This window comes from Tamandua tetradactyla, chromosome 5 (assembly GCF_023851605.1).
Source record: "Tamandua tetradactyla isolate mTamTet1 chromosome 5, mTamTet1.pri, whole genome shotgun sequence".
NCBI lineage: Eukaryota > Metazoa > Chordata > Mammalia > Pilosa > Myrmecophagidae > Tamandua > Tamandua tetradactyla.
Window position 1 is genome coordinate 183,940,879 of NC_135331.1, and position 20,230 is coordinate 183,961,108.

The 20,230-nt window shown below is 42.0% G+C and overlaps 1 protein-coding gene across 3 annotated transcripts; it reads left to right on the forward strand.

The window, feature by feature from the left end:
• Window positions 1-464: 464 nt before the first annotated feature.
• Window positions 465-18,898, forward strand: SMPDL3A (sphingomyelin phosphodiesterase acid like 3A). 3 transcript variants are annotated; one of them, XM_077162796.1, is made up of 8 exons: window positions 465-573; window positions 5,988-6,201; window positions 7,130-7,274; window positions 11,672-11,768; window positions 13,992-14,155; window positions 14,750-14,930; window positions 16,650-16,774; window positions 18,390-18,898. In XM_077162796.1, the coding sequence occupies exons 1-8, from the start codon at window positions 486-488 to the stop codon at window positions 18,705-18,707; spliced, it is 1,332 nt and encodes a 443-aa protein (XP_077018911.1). In that variant the 5' UTR covers window positions 465-485; the 3' UTR covers window positions 18,708-18,898. The 3 variants fall into 3 exon arrangements, with proteins under 3 accessions (XP_077018911.1, XP_077018912.1, XP_077018913.1); XM_077162797.1 differs by lacking the exon at window positions 5,988-6,201 and having other exon boundaries at window positions 491-573; XM_077162798.1 differs by lacking the exons at window positions 465-573; window positions 5,988-6,201 and adding an exon at window positions 6,800-6,818.
• Window positions 18,899-20,230: the final 1,332 nt, after the last annotated feature.

A 20,230-nucleotide genomic window follows, 5' to 3' on the forward strand; every position in this document is an offset into this window, starting at 1 on the left:
GCTCCGCAACATGACCACCCGCCGGAGGGCTTCGACAAGGTCCCGGGCCCCCCGAGTTTCGGGTTCAGCGGGTCTGGGCCGGCGCCCGGGCAGGAACTCCAGTTCCCAGGTGGCGCTCATGCACCACTCTTGGGGATCCACTGCTCTGTCCCCAATCTCCGCGGCCCTCCTGCCTTTCCACACCCCACTTCATGGCTCCTTGTCCCTCTCCTGGGCCGCCCCGTCCGCTGAGGGCAAGGTGGCATTTAGGGAAGGCCATCGCGGGCGGCGGGCCCAAGGACATTCCTGTTCAAGCGAGTCCCGGACGCTCAGAAGCCGAAGGGCAGCCGGGCCCAGCCTCCGAGGCCCGCCCGGCGCGCGCTGGGCAGGGCGTCTACACCCGCCGCGGCCCCGCCCCCGCCCCGCCCGCCCCGGCCCCGCTCCCCAGCCCCGCCTGGCGCGCCGCGCTGGGCCGGGACCTCGCGACCTCCCCGGGCCGTCCCGCGATGGCGCTGCTGCGCGCGCTCGTCTGCTGCCTGCTGGCCGCTTGGCCCGGCCGCCCCGGCCTGGGGCTGCCCCTGGCGCCCGCCGTGGGTGAGTCCAGCTCGCGCTTCCCCGCCCGGGACCCGCCGCGGGCGCAGAGTTGGGGGGGCGGGGCGCCAGGACCCCCGGGGTGGGAGGGACCCGCTGGGAGGGCGCCGAGGGGGCCGGGCCCGGCTGGGGGCGTCCCGGGCAAGGGGGTGGGTGGCGCGTCCGCCGATTCCTCCCCGGCTGCGTTCGCTTCCACTCGGCGCCCCCCGGGGCTTTGCTCCTTTGCCGAGTGGGGGGCTGGGGGTGGGGGTGGGGGGCTGGGGGGTGGAAGGGGGGGTCAGTGGGAGAAGCGGCTTCTCGCGGAGCGGGGAAGCTGGGAGAGCTGCACGCCCCGAGGACGGATCTGTCTAGGGCGGAGGGGGACCTGCGGAGCCCCCAACCCCCCTCCCCCCAGGGTGCACACCCTGCGCCTGGCACAGCAGTGGCTCTGCAAGTGCGTCCCCAGGCCAGCGGCCGCAGCGTCCCCTAACCTGTTAGGATTGTAACTTCGTCGCCCCAGCCGGGACCTGCGGACCGACGCTCGGGGAGGGATGGCCCCCGCGCTTACCACGTGCTGCGGGTGACTCTCCCGGACACCCGAGCCCGAGAACCGCGGGTCTAGAGGAGAGGGGGGTGTTTGATGAGAGATTATATGATGCCATCTGACCTTCTGTTTCAAAGATCAGGTGTCCGCTTCCCCCGCTCCCCTTAAAATTAATTGCTCTGATATTTGATAAATGAGGTGGTGTTCGGATTAGTTTCCCGGGACGAGGTGCGGGGCGGTATTCAGTGCCCAGGCGTTCTCTCCTTCCCTAGGTCTGTCCCTCTCTCTCGCTCTCTCCCTCTCTTTTTCTTCCGGAAATCTCTGAGGAAAATGACTTCTTTGTCTCTCTGTCTCTCTCTCTCACCCTTTGTTACCCTTTGGGCAATGCCCTTGTGTAGGTTTCTCCTCTTTGGGTGAAAGCCAAGTCCTACTGACTCAGCTGTCAGGCTGTTTAAAGTAAGAACTGTAAATCTGATTTCTCAACTGTGGGAATGACTGTCATAAAAAAAAGAAGGATTTTTTTTTTTGTATGCCAGCTCTGCTTTTATTATTGGTGGAGTTATGGTTCTGTAATTATATGACTATTTAGGATTATTAAAATGTCTCTGGTTGCAGGAGACTCACTAGAGGCAAATTCACCTTTTGGTTTTAAGGATCTGATTGTTTCTGGGCAAAGAGGCTCTGACAGAATTTTCTGTGGCTGTGTGACTCTCCATTTCTTCCTGGAAGTTTTGATTGGGAGGCCACAACACTGAGTCACCTCCTACTGGGGAGGGAGAGAGGGTACCTGAAGTTCATAAGTCTGAAATATTGATGCAACAGATTGTATATATTATTCTATGCATTTTCCTCTTGACCCTTACCTCATGCCCCATATAATCTTTGAAATCCTTTACTTATTTTACACCCCCCCCCCCCCATGACTGGCCTTTGTTTACTCACTTTTCTGTGCAGTTTGTGGTGTCAGCCCTCTGCCCAAGTCCTGGGGCTGAGGATGCTACAACCCCAGAAGGTAGAGTGTGGAGAAAGGAGCACTCCCAAATCTGGGTTTGTCACTTTTCCTTGTGGGGCGAACGAAAGTTACACTGAATGGAGCTGAGGAAGAAATTAAAGTGAATTTATTTACACAGCAGTACTGGGAATATTTCTCAAATCATCCTCCACTAAGTGATTTTTTCATTTGGATTTTATGTCCATCAGAGACAACGACAGATCATCATCTTAGTTTACAGAAACAGAGATCTGGAGAAATTTCAGTTACTTCCTATTTCCTTCAGGATTTTCGTCCTATGTGACACCTGGGAAAGATGCTTCCCAGTCTAGGGAGACAGATGAAAGGTTTATTCCTATCTGGGAGGTCTAGAGCAATAGATGAAAGCTTATTCAAGCTCTATATTTATATAACCTTCCTTTGTGAACAAGATTAAGAGCAGTCTCTTTACAGCCTGCTTCCAGCTTTGAAGGTTACATTTAAAGGCTACTGTTACAGTTTTCAGCTTGCTTAAGTTTTAAGGTTACATTTAAAAAGTTACTGTTACAAGTGCACTGATCAGAGACCTGCTGGAGTAGTTGGTACATTGGAATCGACCTATGAACTAACAAACAAAAATCCTGTTTTCAAACACCCACCAGGAATCCAGACATCTGAATGATATGATGCTGGAGGGCCCTGGTTATTCTTGGAGAAGTCGCGAATCTCCACCAGGGACTCATGCGTTGAAGGTTTTTGACCCAACTGCAGGAAAGAATTCAAGGATTAATCAATGTGTACAGTCAAAGAATCCAAAGACTAGCCTGTGTGTACAGCCAGAAAGTTTAAAGCACAGTGAAAGTACGCACTCGAACATGAGTGTGGGCATTCTCCAAAGGAGAAGCACTCTGAGTTTGAGATTCCTTCATCAGAAGGATTTGGAGGGGCTCTTCCCCCCTCTGATTATGCTAATAAGGAATTGATGAGCTGCACTTTTCATTGGTTCTTTTTAAGACCTGAGTGAAGAACTTTGTTATAAATTTTAGGATCACTTCCCCCTCCCTCCTTTCCTATCTAATCTGCCTCCTATGGTTCAATAGATTCTCTAGAAAAAATTGTAACATTTGTTTTGACTTAAAGATAGTCTCTGTGTAATGTGAGCCACATTGCATCCATGTTTATGTAGATACCTTAACACATACACACAAATATTTGTTACGTTCTTTTAAAATACTGTTTGTAGAACAAGAAAGTCACTGTGGTTTCCTGAAAAGAACTTGGCTTTGAACAGGGGACCTGTATTGGAGTATGAGCTCTGTCACAGGCCGGGTCCCTGGCCCTGGAGACAAACAGCATTTTGTATGCAATTTCATTAGCGGGCCATTATTCGTGGATCCCAGGTTAGGGACCCTCTGGAGCTCTGTTTTAGGCTTCTATTTAAAAATAATCCTTCAGTGAATCTAAATAATTGCCATCAGTTATCTGTCTGGCAAGGTGGGGAGCAGAATGAGTTCCAGACTGGAGATCAGGGGATTCCAGTTCTGGTTCAACTTTTATTACTGAATTAACGAATCATTTTTGAGGTTCTACAGAAGGTCAGACATATTCTAAAACGCTGGGGACATATAATTACAGGCACTATTTCCATCAGCAGGGTGTAACCTTACTGCATTTCAGTTTGGCTTATAAAAATTTAATGTGCTTGTTCTCTCATTTTCCTTAATCGTCACCCATGTGTCACACATACAGGTGTTCTCATATATTTTACATGTGAAGAAAGTGAGACTGAGGATTTTGGAGTGTGGAGACACAGAGAGAAATGGCGTGTGCACTCCTCACAAGCAACCCCACCTCCGGAATCACATTTCCTGAATACATAGCCTGGCTCTGTTGCTTATGAAATAGGTGCCTTGGATTTCATCTCTGCGCGCTTCAGTTCTTTATCTGTAAAGTGGAGGTGGTAATGAGCTAATACAAGTAAAGTCTAAAATGCAGTGCTCGGCACATAATCAATATTCAATGAAGTTTAACTAATGCTTGCAAATAACAAAGTTCATTTTCAAATTCCAGATTTTGGGTTACAGAAAAACAGCAATAAAACTGAGAGAGTTTACTAGATGCCAGGCACCTTCTAAATGCTTTAGCTTTAAGTCTTGTAATTCTCGTATATCAGGCCCTAGTATTCCATTTACAGAGGAGGAGACAGAGGCCAAGGTTGCAAAGCAGGTGGCAGAGCTTGGACTGGAACCGGGCAGTCTGACCCTGGGCCACAGTCTTGGCCACCATGCGGTACCCTCTCATACACAGTCTCCTCCACCTGAATGTTTTATGTGCTAAAAGAGACACCCGCTTACCTGGCAGTGAGATGGACTATATATTAATACCACAGGGAGGAGCAGCCTCCAGGATCAGTCTGAGCTTTTTGCCAACTCCACTTGGTGTCCTGGATAAAGGATGTCTGAGCTGGAAATAGATGTTAGGGTATTTTCTGAATTTTGGGATAAAATAAATCAAATTACTCTTGGCATTTTTATTTTCAGATGGTGACTAAGTACCTAGTCATTGGCCACAGAGATTATTTTATGTTTACTTTCTTCTGGACCTTTCTCTACCACTTCTTGCCTGGAAACAACAACATTGGGGTGAAACACAGCCAAAAACGTCCTCACATTTTTACCACCTTAACAAATCAGCTGTTTTCTGCTTTCACTTTCCTGTGGCAGCTTTGGGTTTTCTTCTGGTGTTTATTCACACACAGACCCACCTTTTATAAAGCATCCTTTATAGGTAAAGATTTGCATTCTACTTTGCATGCCAAGTGCTGCAGGTGTCCTGTGTACTGCTGCATCACTGCTGATATGTTTCTGATGTAGGTCAGTGATAATTGAAGTGAACTCAAAAAATAAATCTGATGGAATTTCAATATTATGATTGAAATTTTAAAAGCAAGTTTAAAATTGCTTTTGAGGGTGCAGCAAAATTGTTGATGATATATGGAAATACTTCGAATGGGGGTTCAGATACTGACTTGTCTTTTACTAGCTGTGACTATTAGAGCAAATATCTTAACTGATTCAGTCTTAGTTTCTCAATTCTAAATGAAACGATGATATCTACCTGAGGGAGTTGTTTTGAGAAATGAAATGACGTAGTATATTTCAGTTGCTTATTGCAGTGCCTGATATATAGTAAATGCTCAATAAATGAGATGCTACTAGTGATTTATGTGGTAGGATTCTCTGCAATAAATGAATCTCTTTCAGAATGATTTCTAAGCAGTGTTTTGGCTTCTACCCGAGAACCTACTGTCAGTGTCCTCCTTAACTGCTTTCCTTAATATAATGAACACTTTATAGATGTTTATGGTAAAAGAGGCACCTCTATTAAATTCCTTTTTGAAGAACCTCAGGAAATTCCTACTTCTTAGCTTAAAAGCTAATATTCAAGATTTATATTCTTATTACATTAAGGTTGTGAGGCAAGGTTGTGCAAATTAGTTAGAAGTGAGGTTTATTTCCTGGTTCTGCCATCTTCTCAGTGTGTAGCCTTAACAGTCCATATCATATTTCTATGTCCCTCTTTCTACCAGAAAATGTCATCTCTACAGCCTTAAATTCTGCCAGGAGACATGCTTTTGAGACCCAGCGTGCTGTTACAATTTGACGTCCCAGCAGGAGGCCTGCACATATTTCCTCATACAGATTTGCTGTGTGGCTCTTGTACTCCCCCTGCTCTCACCTAGTACATCCTTTGGATCCTCACCTTCTCAGAGGGAAGGGTGGGATTTAACTTCAGGACTTTGGACGATTTAAATCCTTAGGACCTTCCCAGGGTGGGGCAGCTGACTCTAGGCTTACAGTAAATATTCGTGCGGGGATTCTGAAGGAGAACTCGTATTAACAGAATTTCTTTTCTAATCAACAGGACAGTTTTGGCATGTGACTGACTTACACTTAGATCCCACTTACCACATCACGGATGACCACACAAAAGTGTGCTCTTCATCCAAAGGTGCAAATGCCTCCAATCCTGGCCCTTTTGGAGACGTTCTGTGTGATTCTCCATATCAGCTGATTTTGTCAGCATTTGATTTTATTAAAAATTCAGGACAAGAAGCATCTTTCATGATATGGACAGGGTAAGTGATAAGATGCAGAGCCCTTAGTTGCTCAGTATTTATCTGCAGTGCCCTAAGCTTCATTCGAATGCTGAATTCCATAAGAAGATTAATTGCCTTTTGAGAATTATTTGGATAAAAAAACATTAGATAGAATTAATCAACATTATCCAAGATAAGAAAAAAATCTAACCCCCCTGTATTTTGGGGAATACCGGCTTTAGAAATATGTGTGTGTTATAAGAGATGGAAGCCATAAATAGCACATTTTTGTTCAAATGTCTGGAAATGTTGATTAATTTGATAACAGGTCTTGATTACATAAGGAAACAAAACCAAAAACAAAAAACAGGGTGACAGTGGGAGTTACCCTGTGAAGGCAGTTTTGTACAGCATTGTCATCTGGTGGTGTAATTGACTAGTTCAATTACAGTGAAGAGGCCAGTGGTTTCCAGTAGATGGACTAATTATCATAGCTAATACTCACAGGTGCTTACTTCATGCACTGCTTTAATTAATTATAATCAGAGCTTGTTTAACCTTAACAGTAGGTGTTATTATTATTCCCATTTTACAGATAAGCAAATGGAAGCACTGAGCATCTAAGTAACTTGCTCACAGGAGCTCCCACGCAGCTCGTAAGTGGCACAGCCAGGATTTGAATCCAGGCATTTGGCTGTGAACTCTGTGCTCTTCATTACTACATATTTTGGGTAGGATGGCAGCCTCTCATAAATCTTCCATCAGGAAGTGAAATAGGCAGTTTCTCTTGCATGGCATTTTTAGTAGTTTTATTTTGTATGGGATTCTCTGTGGGGGAGAGGGAGGTGAAGAGTAGTTTATCAACTCTTTGTCATGGCATCTGCTCTGCTTTATGGTGGGAATCTGTGAGCCCAGAGGCTCTGTGTAGAAAGTGATTTTGTTCTCTGCTGTTGTGTCTCCTTTTCAGGGATAGCCCACCTCACGTTCCAGTGCGAGAACTCTCGACAGACAAGGTCATAAATGTGATTGCTAATATGACAACCACTATCCAGAATCACTTCCCAAATCTCCAGGTTTTCCCTGCACTGGGAAATCATGACTATTGGCCACAGGTAAATTTGCCTCGATTTCCAGAAGTGTTGAAAGGATTTTTTCCCATTAGTAGTGCCAAAATTATGTCAGTAGCATGTCTTGTTGGGGGAAGGAAGAAGCATGGCATCCACTTTGTAGATTATAACTTCCAGTCTTCATTCATAATCTTCCTTTATTTCCCTTTCTTTTAAAAAATTTTATTCATTCATATTTCTATAATGGGTTAACAATTAAAGTTAATGTTGATGAATGTTTTCATTTTGAGGAATTTCTGTTAAGTATGCAAAGCTCTGTGTGCTCTGATCTAAACTAGATTGTGCTTAAAAAAAACCCAAAAATAGAGCAAATTATCTTAAGAAACAGAGAGGTGGGTTCCTTATTCAAGACTAATTAAGTTTATCTAATGAAGATGTGCTTCCAGGCAGAGACAAGTTCCTAAGCAACCTGTGCAAAATATCTTCCTGCTAGTCCTGGTTACAGGGCCCAGTGATGGGCATGTGTTCTAGTTTGCTAGCTGCCAGAATGCAGTATACCAGAAATAGAATGACTTTTAAAAACAGGAATTTAATAAATTGGTAGTTTACAGTTCTAAGGTCGAGAAAATGTCCCAATTAAAGCAAGTCTATAGAAATGTCCAATTTAAGGCATCCAGAGAAAGTACCTTGGTTCAAAAAGGCTGATGAAGTTCAGGGTTTCTCTCTCAAGTGAGAAGGCACATGGCGAACACAGTCAGGGCTTCTCTCTTGGCTGGAAGGGCACATGGCCAACACGGTGTCATCTTCTAGCTTTGTCTCCTGGCTTCCTGTTTCATGAAGCTCCCTGGGAGGCATTTTCTTTCTTCATCTCCAAAAGTCGCTGGCTGGTAGACTCTGCTTCATGGTGCTGCTCTCTCTGAATCTCTTATTCTCCAAAATGTTTCTTCTTTTATAGGACTCCAGAAACTTATCAAGACCCACCCAAATGGGTGGAGACATGTTGTCACCTAATCCAATTAAACAACTGCTCTTGACTAAATCACATCATCAGGGAGATGATCTGATTACAGTTTCAGACATACGGTATTGGATAGAGATTTTTCTACATTTATGAAAATGGGATTTTGATTAAAACGTGGCTTTTCTAGGGGACATATATCCTTTCAAACCAGCACAGGATGTCAGACTTGAAAGCTGCAGGAGAGCCGAGAGATTGCCGTTCAGTCCAGGGGCTGCCAAAGTATGGCCCCTGGGCCAAATTTCCCCACTGCCTGTTTTTGTAAATCAAGATTTATTGGGACTATAGCCACATCCATTCAGTTTTTGTATTGCCTGTGGCTGTTTTTGTGTTACAGTAGCAGAGCTGAGTAGATGTGACAGAGATAGCACCTCCCACAAGCTTAAAATATTTATTATCTTGCCCATTATAGAAAGTTTGCTGTCCGCTGGGCTACCTCTGCCCTTTGTTTCATAGATGGGAAAACTGAGGTCCAGAAATGTTAAGCTTCTTGTCCAAGTTCTCACAATCACATCCCCCACCCTCATCCAGACAAATGCTTATTTCAGATGTCTTCACCCTGACCCTGTGCTCCATTGGGCCAACCTCCTTTGGTACATCTCCCCTCTTGCCAGACTGAATACTCAATACTTCCTGTGCATTCTATTAATTTTCATGTTTCTCTTTGTCTACATTGTCTCTGCTTAGAATCTCTTGTCCGTCTCATGTAACCTGGGAGTTGAATGGGGATTTTGGTTATTTTTACTAATGTAGCCTGATTATGGTGATTTTGAAAAGTTGGAATCTAGGACAAGCTTCGTATGACCTGACGGTGGTACTGGCCTCTGGTCCTGAGGAGACGATACATGAGCATTTGTGAGTCCGCATCTCACGTCTCACCTAGGGTCAGCTTTTGGGACTGTTGAGATATTAGACATCCCAGTGCCAAGGCTTAGGGCAGACCCGCCAGGCACCCCAAGGCTGTGCATACTGTTTTCATTTGCCTCTGTGACAGGTGGCTGGTGTGGCGGGAGGGGTGGGCGGTGTGCTAGAGTCACACTCACTAGACTTGAAGCCCCAGTCTGTCCCATTTGTTGTTAGCGTGACCAATCTGGGCAATTCACTAAGTGCTCCTGTTCATAGGCCCCTCCTTTGTAAATGGAAACAATAATAACTGCCCTGCAAAGTTTTCCTGAGGATTAGTAGATTGGTTACTACCCAGAAAATCATAAACTCTGAATAAGGGAGGTGCTGGTTATTACAGTTGTTCATGTATTATGTAGGCATTCAGTAGTGGCCAAAGAAACATGTTCCTAACCCTTTTGAGGATTTGCTTTATGTTACCTTCATCTCTGTCTTCTTTTTGGAAAGGTCAAATCTTTTAATAATTCAAAGATATGGATATCTAATGTATATCTGATTAAATGCACAGCCAGGGTAAACTGGGCAGCTTAAGGATACCTTAAGTACTTAAATTTTTCTCTTTCTAGCTTATGCCTTTATATCTACTTTTTTTCTTTCCATTGTTCAGCTGCCATCCTCTCTTCTTGCAGTTTCAGAAATATCAAATGTCACATCAAAAGCCCCCAAACAGATTCTTCTAGAGATGAGATCAGCTATCTTAATTCTGGTGAATATTGGGAACAATTAAATTCGAAGTGTAACTTCTCCATTAAAAGCCTATAAGCTGCATGTGATGATATTGTGAATTACTGATTATATATGTAGAACGGAATGATCAAAAGTTAAGAATGTTTGCATTTGTTTAGTGTTTTTTTGGTATTTTTAAAAAAATTTTAAAAAAGTGCCTATGAGCTGCAAGGCTTCACAGACAGACATCCACAGACGCACGTCCATGTGGTGGGCGTGACATGGGCAGCCAGGGGATCCCTGAGCTGGAACCCCCACTGACTCCTGCATTGGCAAGACTGGTGACACCACATGTGCCTGGCTCCCTTCCACTGCACCTCGTTTCTGGGCAGGGGTCGTGTCACAGCCAAAAAGGATTGAGACTGGCGTGGTGGAAGGACAGTTGAACATCAGATGGACAGAAGACCTGGAATTTAGACCCAGTTGTCCCTGGACGAGCCACCCAAATTTTCTGGCACTTGTATTTCTCATACGTAAAGTAGGGAAGAAAGTCTAGGGTGATCTGCATATAATTTTAAGATTTTACAGGACCATATCACTATCTTGACATCCATCCCAAAGTTAACAAATGGTCAGCACTGTGTGTTTTTTCCATTATTATTATTGTTGTTATTATTGTAATTACTACCACCCTTTTTAAGTCGAACTCCAGAATGGCCTAAGCCTTTGTGTTAAACTCAGTGAGGTGACTCTGATCTCTCAGGCACACTGAAAATATATGTTGGGCAGTTAGTTCCAGTTAAAACAAATTGTTTGCTTATTACTTTTCCTGAGTGTGTGTATATATATTTTTTCATTGTGTATTAGGTAGTTAAAAAAAGCCACCTTGAACTTGGATGTTGTAGAAAATGACTGAGTGTTCTGATTAATGCTAATTGGGGGACTCCTCTCAGAAATAGATCTATCTCAGCAGTATGAAGAAGGAGAGTGAAGAAAAGGGCATCAGTTTTTAAATCATTCTTTAAAACAAAAAATAGAAATGATTATCCAATTTCACAATCGGCTTCTGGGTTTTTACTCAGAATTTGCTTTCTTAATATTTTCTTTTATCCTTAGAGTTTATGTTTTCAGAAAGACAGTTCCATTTTCTCCACTTCATGATGATAAAAGCAATGCCTTATATTTATAATGCATTCCTAAAAATTCAAACTCCATTGATATTATATTGCTATGAAGAGGCTTCTTCAAAGCAAGGGCATGACGTTGCAAATGTTCATTCAGGGAGTTAAGAAGCCTTCCATTAGTTTTAACATTTCAGAGGGCTTCGTTCAGTTTTGGGAATATGAAGCGTCTCCTGTTCCCACACTGGGCCAGGCACTGTGTGTTCGCACTCCAGCCCAGCGTCACTGTCTGTTAAGTAAGCCCGCTTCCGCCCACCGGCTGTGCCCTGGCCACGCCACCACCCGTGCTCTTCCCTGAACATGGTGCACACTTTCCAGGCATCTGTGTCTGTGCCTGGGACACTGTTTTTGCCTCGATACCCTTTCTCGTCAACTTGTTGGAACCATGAGGGTCTGCATCTGGGTCAGATGTCTTCTTGGCTCTCCACCTGGACTCCCTGGAGCAGACGTGGTTGTCCCTGCATCTGCATCCCAGGGCCTCCCTGGCAGTCCTTGACATTGTTTTATAGCTAGTTGGTTACATTTTGTCCCCCCTCCCACCTGTGTTATAAGTCATATTCATTCTTGCCTCTCCAGATGCCTGGGGTAGTAATACGTGCTCAAATAATGTTTGAAGTAATTACCCTATATGTATTTTTAATGTGTAAATGACGGGATATATCGTGTGTGTCCAGGATCAGCTGCCTGTGATCACCAGCAAAGTGTACAGTGCCGTAGCTGACCTTTGGAAACCGTGGCTGAATGAAGACGCTCTTCATACTTTAAGGAAAGGTAAGTAAAGGACTGACTCATCCCCATTTTACCTTCATTTTTATTCATGTCATTTAGACTTAAATCTTTCTCATCTGATTGGGTTGTGTCCTTGCCGAGAGCCTCAGCTCTCAGTTGCTCTGAAGGACAGTGAGTTACAAACACCCGTTGTGAACGTGTTAATCTTGCAGGGAACTCTTTCTGATCTTTTCCCCCCTCAGGTTGCTATGGTCCACATGAAGCCAAAGTGGAACTTTGGATTTGAATGTAAATAAAAGCATGTGCTTATAATTAGCGAATTGATGGAAAAGAAGGAATGGACACTTACTTTTAACTGCATCAGCACAAGTCCATGCAAACCTCCAAGCTGGCAATGTGAGGTTTACTAAGGTTTTGAAACAGACCCTGAGATGCTTGGAAAAATGGTGCAACAGCCTTGAGGGGTGGGCCTTCCCTGTCCAAGGGTGTAGACAGAGCCCCTGCCTGGGGCTCGCAAACCATCTTGATGTAAATCACTTACATTTTGTGAGCTTGACTGAAATGCTCAACTGCTAAGCTAAAACCTTGGGGCTTTGAAATTTTTCAGACAACTATATCAAGTCAATAACCTAAAATTCTAGAATGCTGGAATTCTTTCAGTTGTAGCTTATTTTTCTTAAACCTTTGGCTTTGCCACAATTTTTTTTTTTGCTAGTGCTCAGCAAATCACAGAATATTTGAATTTGAGAACTGCCATCTTAGAATTAATTAATGGTCCTGATTAATTTAGGGAACCCTGACTCGCCCTAGTTCCCTGAACCTGAAAGACACCTGGGAAAGGTGTGTGGGTTGAAGGGAGAGTCACAAGAAGTGATCAGGCTTCCTAAAGACATGCTCTGGATTCATTCTGAGGAGGCTCAGTGGAAAGTAGAGGGGTGGGCAGAAAAGGTCTTAAACACGGCATGCTGGCTTAAAGAGGATCAAGATTAAGAGGGATGGATTTAGGACAACTTTTCAGTTAACCACTGGGGTACATGTTTAATGTTGAAAGCCTTAAAGGGCAGCTTTTCAAAAATAGCTTCCATCACATTCAAACCCACCTGCACTGCTGCAGCCGTACAAGAATCATAAGCTGATGAGATGACAGGGAAGAAGGAAGGAAATCAGGGAGACAGGCATCCGTCGTGTCTGAAACACAAGGAAAGGCCTGGCTGGGGAGTGAGGAGAGGGTGCAGGAGGCAGGACCAGGTCTCAGCGGCTTAGCTCTGGGAGTGTCATTGGGGCGCTTGGATGTTCTGCCACCACGGGGTCACAGGAGCTGGCGCCATGCGTTTCAGCGCCTCCCCACTGAGATTGTGGCAGCTCTAGCTCATCTGCCATTCCTTTCTCAGTACTCTCTGGAAAACTACACGTGTGTTTGCATGCTTTGGATTTTGAGATTTAACTATCTGTTTCATCTTAACTCTCCAATAATACCAAAGTACAGATGATGGATGAATCTTTCTTTTATAAAATGTCAATAACTCATTGCCTGGCACCAAAACATTTAAGTCTTTTCTCATCTAAATATTTGTTCTAGTTTCCTTGGCTGTTTAAGCAAATGCCATGCTATGGGTTGGTAAAATAATGGGGGTTTATTAGCACACAGTTCTGGGGCTAAAAGAAAGTCCAAATCAGGACGTCATCAAGGCACTGCTTCCTTCCTGGGGATTGGAAGGGATTGGTGTTGAGGGGCTGGCCGCTACAGCCCTTGCTCCTGGGCCCCCTGTTGGCCGTCTTTCCTGCTTTCTCTTCTCTTCTGGGTTCTGTTGGATTCCTCCTTCTTGCATCCTGTGGCATTTCCCTTTCCTGTCTGAAATTCACTCCACTTCTAAAGGAATCCAGTAATAGTGGTAAACCCCATCCTCCTCGAGGCGGGCCGTGCCTTAACTGAGGCATTCTCATCACGCCCACCCGTGCGTTCATGCCCACAGGAGCAGATTAAGTTTAATCCCATGCTTTCCTGGAGAATGCACAGCTGCAAACCACCAGTGTTGTATGCAACTCTTGCTACTTTGGTATATGCAAGTCCTGGGCCTGGCGTGTAACTGGTTTTCAATAAATGTCAAATGTAATTTTCATCTCATGACAGTGTATGTAAACTTAGTAAACAGTGAGAAATAAGGACAGACTTCTAGACTGGATTATAAACCTTAATTAAGAATTTGCCTTCACAATGGTATATGTGTGTGTTTTCCTCAATTGTGTTTGAATTTGTTTTTATAGGTGGCTTTTATTCACAGAAAGTTAATCCGAGCCTTAGGATCATCAGTCTGAACACAAACCTGTATTACGGCCCTAATATTGTCACTCTGAATAAGACTGACCCAGGAAGTCAGCTTGAATGGCTGGAATATACATTGAACAGCTCTCGGCACGATGAAGAGAAGGTAGCTCATGTGGACCCAAACCATCAGGGAATGAACAGGGAACTAAGCAAGTATATGGATTGAAATTGGGGGGGAGAGGGTGTCAAGTATTAAGAAAAGTATTAGAATTTGAGGATGGCTTTATAAGAAACACTTTATGACTTATCTCTAAAGTTTTGGGGGTTTTTTTGTAGTTTTTTTTTTCACATGGGCAGGCACCGGGAATCGAACCCGGGTCCTCTGGCATCACAGGCAGGCACTCCTGCCTGCTGAGCCACCGTGACCCGCCCTTTGTAGTTTTTTTTAATATTTATTTTTTGCTTTTAATGCTTTAAGGGTTGACATTTGTTCGTGTAGAAAGAGGGCATTTTAAAAATTTGTGACATAAGGGCATAGTGACTTATATTGTCAACAGTGTAGATTAAATGAGATGAGTGCAAACACAGTGGCTTTGATAGTTTCATAGTTTTGTCTCTTTCTTGCAATGAAGAAGCGAGATGGTAGACTTGCTTACTAAGTTTGAATTTGGATGCTTTCAGTTGTGGGCATTCAAATGCCATTTAGTTGTGGTTCCTATGTGAATGGATTCTCACCTCCCTGTGTTTCTTCTTTCAGGTGTACATCATAGCACACATCCCGGTGGGGTACCTGCCCTGCTCAGAGAGCGTCACAGCGATGAGAGGGTACTACAATGAGAAGCTGGTAGATATTTTTAGAAAATATAGCGACATCATTGCCGGACACTTTTACGGACACACTCACAGAGATAGCATTATGGTTCTCTCAGATGAAAAAGGTAATGTGATATTCCATTTACATCTCCTCTGTCCAAGATGCTAATGCAAAGCTGGGAAGATGCAGGACCTTTCCACAATGCTTCCCTGGTCTGAGATTGCTAAGGCAAAACAGGGGGGATCTGGTAACTCTACTAATCCACTAACTTAAAAGTTTCATGAAATCAAGTTGCCAGCACCAACCTTTTCAGAATTACCTCACATGGTTGCATGACAAATATTATGAGTGCTCAAGTAGTGTTAGAACTACAATTGGCTTTTCTTAATGCAGTTTTTTTGAGATATATTCAAACATCACACACAATCTATCCAAAGAATACAACCCGCGATTGGGTTTTTTCAACAAAAGCTCTGTGCGCCAGCATCTTTTAATTACTGTCAATACAAAAGTCTCTGAAACTCAGCTCCCTCCAATTTTCTTTTAGATCCTTGAATAGAGACATGGTACTATTTGTCATTACCCTTCCAGACTCAAATTTCTTTTAATGTGATTTGTTTTACAATTCACAGAACTTATAAAAATGAGTATACCTGACACCAATGACTTACAATAAAAGACATTAAGTTCTGACTTTTAAGTGCTTAATGTCATTGTCACCCAGTCAGCTTTAAAAGAAAGTAAGTAGAAGGAACTCTGGCAGCAAACAAAGCAATGATTTTGGGTTATCGCCTATTTTTAAAGATTACTTCAGCCTGAGGACAGAAAACAGAGATTAACAAAATATGAGTTCTGATTTTATGCTAATCAGGCAGGAGAAAAATCAATATGCATTTTTTTCAGTAATTGGGGAAAATTTTTAAATTGTTTTCCTCTTTCATCTGGAATGAATGGACTCAGTAGAAATGACCTCTTTTTCAGCTTTTGATACCTGTTTTTCCTTGGGAAGAAATTTAGTCGTATAATATGTATAAAACATATCACACTTTAATCTTATTCTTATGTAATTACTGAAATATTGTTTCAGGCAGAACCACCAAGCAAACTAGTTTTGAGTTGTGTGGGTGTGTATTCGTGTGTATGTACTTTGTATGTAAGAGCACCTATAATGCACTGGTGTTTTTATCATGGAAGTTTTTTGAATATGTGTATAAAAGTAGACAGATAAGAGTATATATAACTATATATACAAACACATTTAAAAGTACAGAGTAGAGAGAAAACAAACCTGTATTTTACATTTATCAGGATTTTGCCATATTTGCTTTACTTTTCCCTATCTTCCTTCTTTTTCTTTGCTGAGGTTCCCCGCCCCCTGCATGGGCAGGCACTGGGAATCGAACCCGGGTCTCCGGCATGGCAGGCAAGAACTCTGCCTACTGAGCCACTGTGGCCCGCCCTGAAGTATTTTAAAATGAATTCCAAACATCAGATCATTTCAGCCCTATGTGCTTCTGTATGCGATGCTAAAATATAGAGAAATCAATTTAAATAACCACAATATAACTACCTTACCTAACAAAAGCAACCATAATTCTTTAATATCACCTAATAAGCATAATGTTATTATTTTTTTATCCATAATAAAAATACATAATTATAAATTCCCCTATTTTCTCAAAAATGTCTCTTTTCAATCCTAACTTTCAAATCAGAATCCATTAAGTATCACAAATTATTTGGCTATCACGTCTTAACATCTTGCTCTAGAAACTGTTCATATTTTTAATATAGTTAAACTCAGTTTTTAAAGAAAATGTATATATATCTGTGTTTCATCTAGGAAGGCCACTAAGTTCTTTGTTTGTGGCTCCTGCTGTTACTCCTGTGAAAGGTGTTCTAGAAAAACAAACCAACAATCCTGGCGTCAGACTGTTTCGGTATGCTCCTCAGGATTATAAATTATTGGTAAGTTGGTGCAGTTTTAGGGTTGACTCTGTGTTAGTGTGTGTCTTCACAGTTAACGGTTTAGTTGGATATTTCTAAGCACAGTAGTGTGACTTTTATTTTATATTGAAATCTCATGATGTCTTTATTATTTTTGATGTTTGGGGTATTTGTCGGAACTTTCTAGGTGTGAGTTTGAGATGATCCTCTGGGAGACTGTTTCTGTCCTTCTGATGACTTTATTTCGATGAAGATTTGCTTGGGTGGCACCTACTTTGCGGGTTTGCTTGCATATTGAAACGTTTCACTAAGCCATGTTTGTTATTAATTATTTTTTTACCAGAACAACTGCTAAGAAGAGAGTAGGCTTTGGAACCATAATCTCTCATGAGCTCTATCACTACATTTGTGTTCCAGTCCACTCCTCTGTAAAATGGAGATTAAAATACTACTGATTTCATTGAGCTTTATTGTGAGGATTAAATGAGCAAATGTATGTAAAGCACTTAGAAAAATGCTTGGACCGTGGTAAGTGCTCAGTAAATATTAGCAAAAGCAAAAAACCCAAAAATAAAATAAAAAGAGAAAAAGAAAAAAATTGACTTAGACATTTATCTGAGAGACAGAGTTCTTCAGTGTGCACACGGCTGTATGCTTTAGACCACTTTAGTCTCAAAAGGCTAATATTTAGCTAATGGGTTCTTCAGCTTGAGTAACTGTTCTTTTATACAAATAAAATTGGAAAAAATTCACCCCAATTATAGTCTCCATTGATGTAATTGCATTTCTTTCCTAGATAAATTTGATAGGAGATGGCTTTGACTTTTTCCTATAATTTGTTTTCATAAAGGAGGTAGTGTAGAAAAAAATCTGATTTAATCCATAAATACTAGATTGAATGAGGAAATAAAATAGGTGACCGATAAACTAGTTAAAAGAAATTCTTTGACATCTAACAGCTACCTATTTCTTGGATCCAAACCTCAGATATGTTTGTGTGTGTGTGTATGTGTTTATGCACTGACATGGAGATGTGTCGATGATGTAGCACTAAATAAAATAATCTTTTAAAGTGCATAACTGTTTGTCTAGTATGAGTCCATTCTTGACAAAGCAAGAAGTTAAATAAGTATGTATATTATAAACATGTTTGTTTTTGCACATGAAGCAAAGCATAAGCTCTGAAGACTCAAGTACTGGTAAATGTTAACAACTGGTTTTCCAGGGGAAAAAAGCACCTTGATTTGTAGTGTTTGCCTATTTCTGTGGTGTAAAGTCTCCCATCATGGCCAATTTCAGGCTACCATGGTAACACAACTGGTTCACAATATTCCTGAAAATTTAATAATCAGCTCCTGTGTCCTGATACGAACACACCATAGATTTATACACAACCTCTGAGGTGTGTGATTTGAAGGCTTTTTACTTTTTACGTCTCTCTGTATAGTTTTGATTATTTTCATTATAAAGACTTTTTTCCGTGAAACCAATTCTTGCTTTTTTTTTTTTTCTTCAAATGACTACAACTTTCAGTTAAGTGACAAATGTCACACAGATCATGGTAAGGCCTCTTCTTGTTGTGCAGAGCTTTACGTGCCAGGAAATGAATGAGACTTTGTTATTGTTTGAACTGTAGGATATGTGGCAGTATTACTTGAACCTGACAGAAGCTAATCTAAAGGAAGAATCCAACTGGACGCTGGAGTACATCCTCACCCAGGCCTATGATATTGAAGATTTGCAGCCAAAAAGTTTGTATGTATTAGCTAAGCAATTGGCAGTCCTGGATAGTAAGCAGTTCATAAAATACTATAATTACTTCTTTGTGAGTTATGACAGCAGTGCAATTTGTGATGAGAAATGTAAGGCCCTCCAAATTTGTGCAATTATGAATCTTGACCATATTTCCTATGAGGAGTGCCTTAAACAGTATTACTTCCAGCACAGTCACTAGTATTTCACAGTTTATGTTCATGGAAAAGGTAACATTGCTTTCTCTCTGAGATTGATTTGTGAGAATTGTGCTATTCTCAGTGAATTACTGACTGAGCCAGCAAAATTCCTGACCTTCATTATACCTTTGTTCTATGTATACGCTTGTTAAAATTGTCCTTTATACAGTAAAGCAAATGACTTCTCACTAAATATGAGTTATTCTTGTATGGTAATTTTCAGTCCTTTAATTCTCTCTTGTTAAAACCTCGCCTGTAAATGTAGGTTAAAGCCATTCGTATGCATTTATCTACTCTTGGGAAAATACCCAGTTCTCATTATGGCCATGTCTGAATCCGTGGATCTTCGTGGGACATGGATTGCCCAGCTTCCTTCACTCTGTGAGTGGGGTGCCATCATTAGCTCTAACTTCTAAGGAAGAGAATGTCACAAGTTGTCCTGTGGCAACTCTTAGTCCTAATATTGGACATGGCGCTTCATAAATTCTTATTGAAATGGATCGGAAGGCATGCGTATTTCCCAAAGAAAAATGTGACAGCGATATTTTCTTTGTTCTGATATCCCAAGAGGAAGAATAAAAATGAGTTTTTATTTAATGGAACTGATGTTAGGGCTCTTATGTGGACAACCTGTTGTCTGCTTCCACGATGACTACTAGAATTAAAGTAGGAGAACAGAGAGGCAGGCTGAGGAATTTAGGGGAGAAGATTGTATACCCCAATACTTTGGCTTGCTAGAGAGACAATTAGCAAACCAGGTCAAATGATGAAGAGAGTGGAATGCATCACCCTTTGACTGGTTGACTACATGTAAAAAATAAACAAAAACTTAATAAATGAAGATCTCATTGTAATCAACCCAGATCATCCTGATTTCTAGAGGTGAGAAAATATTACAAAATAAATATATTGTATTTACTAAAATGCTAGTATTCATTAGATGTTTCTTTTTTTATTTCAAAAACCTTTATAAATGTGTATATTTTATAAGTGAGAATGCTGAAGCAAAACTCCATTGTTACAAAATAATCACGATTTAGAAAATCACACTTGCAATTATATTTAAATTTTGCATTTTAAAATAGTATTCATACATTATTATGGACAGTAATTCTAAGAAAATAAGTCAGTACCATTTAAGGAACATTTTGAAAACAGTAAAAACCAAAGATGTCTGTGAGTTCCCAATACTGGTGTGGTAGTTAGATCCAGGTGTCAACTTGGCTAGGTGAAGGTGCCTAGTTCTATTGCTACGGAAATAAGCCAATGGCATGTGCACCTCATCTGTTGCTGATTACATCTTCAGTCGGCTAGGAGGCATACCTGCTGCAGTGAATGATGTTTGATTTAATTGGCTGGAAGCTTAAATGAGACAAGTCAATGTAGCACAGCCCGTTGCGGCCCAAGCAGCTCAGCACACCTCATCTTGGCACTCGCAGCTCAGCAGCAGGCCTTTGGAGATGCAGAAAGGAATCACCCGGGGAAAGTTGTTTGAACCCAGAGGCCTGGAGAGAAGGCCAGCAGA

What these genes read in the sequence shown, in the direction of transcription:
- SMPDL3A (XM_077162796.1), top strand. Translation starts at nt 486, where the DNA reads ATGGCGCTGCTGCGCGCGCTCGTCTGCTGCCTGCTGGCCGCTTGGCCC. An exon ending in TCTTCATACTTTAAGGAAAG is followed by an intron (nt 11,769 to 13,991) that starts GTAAGTAAAGGA and finishes TTGTTTTTATAG; the next exon opens with GTGGCTTTTATTCACAGAAA. An exon ending in CTCAGGATTATAAATTATTG is followed by an intron (nt 16,775 to 18,389) that starts GTAAGTTGGTGC and finishes TTTGAACTGTAG; the next exon opens with GATATGTGGCAGTATTACTT.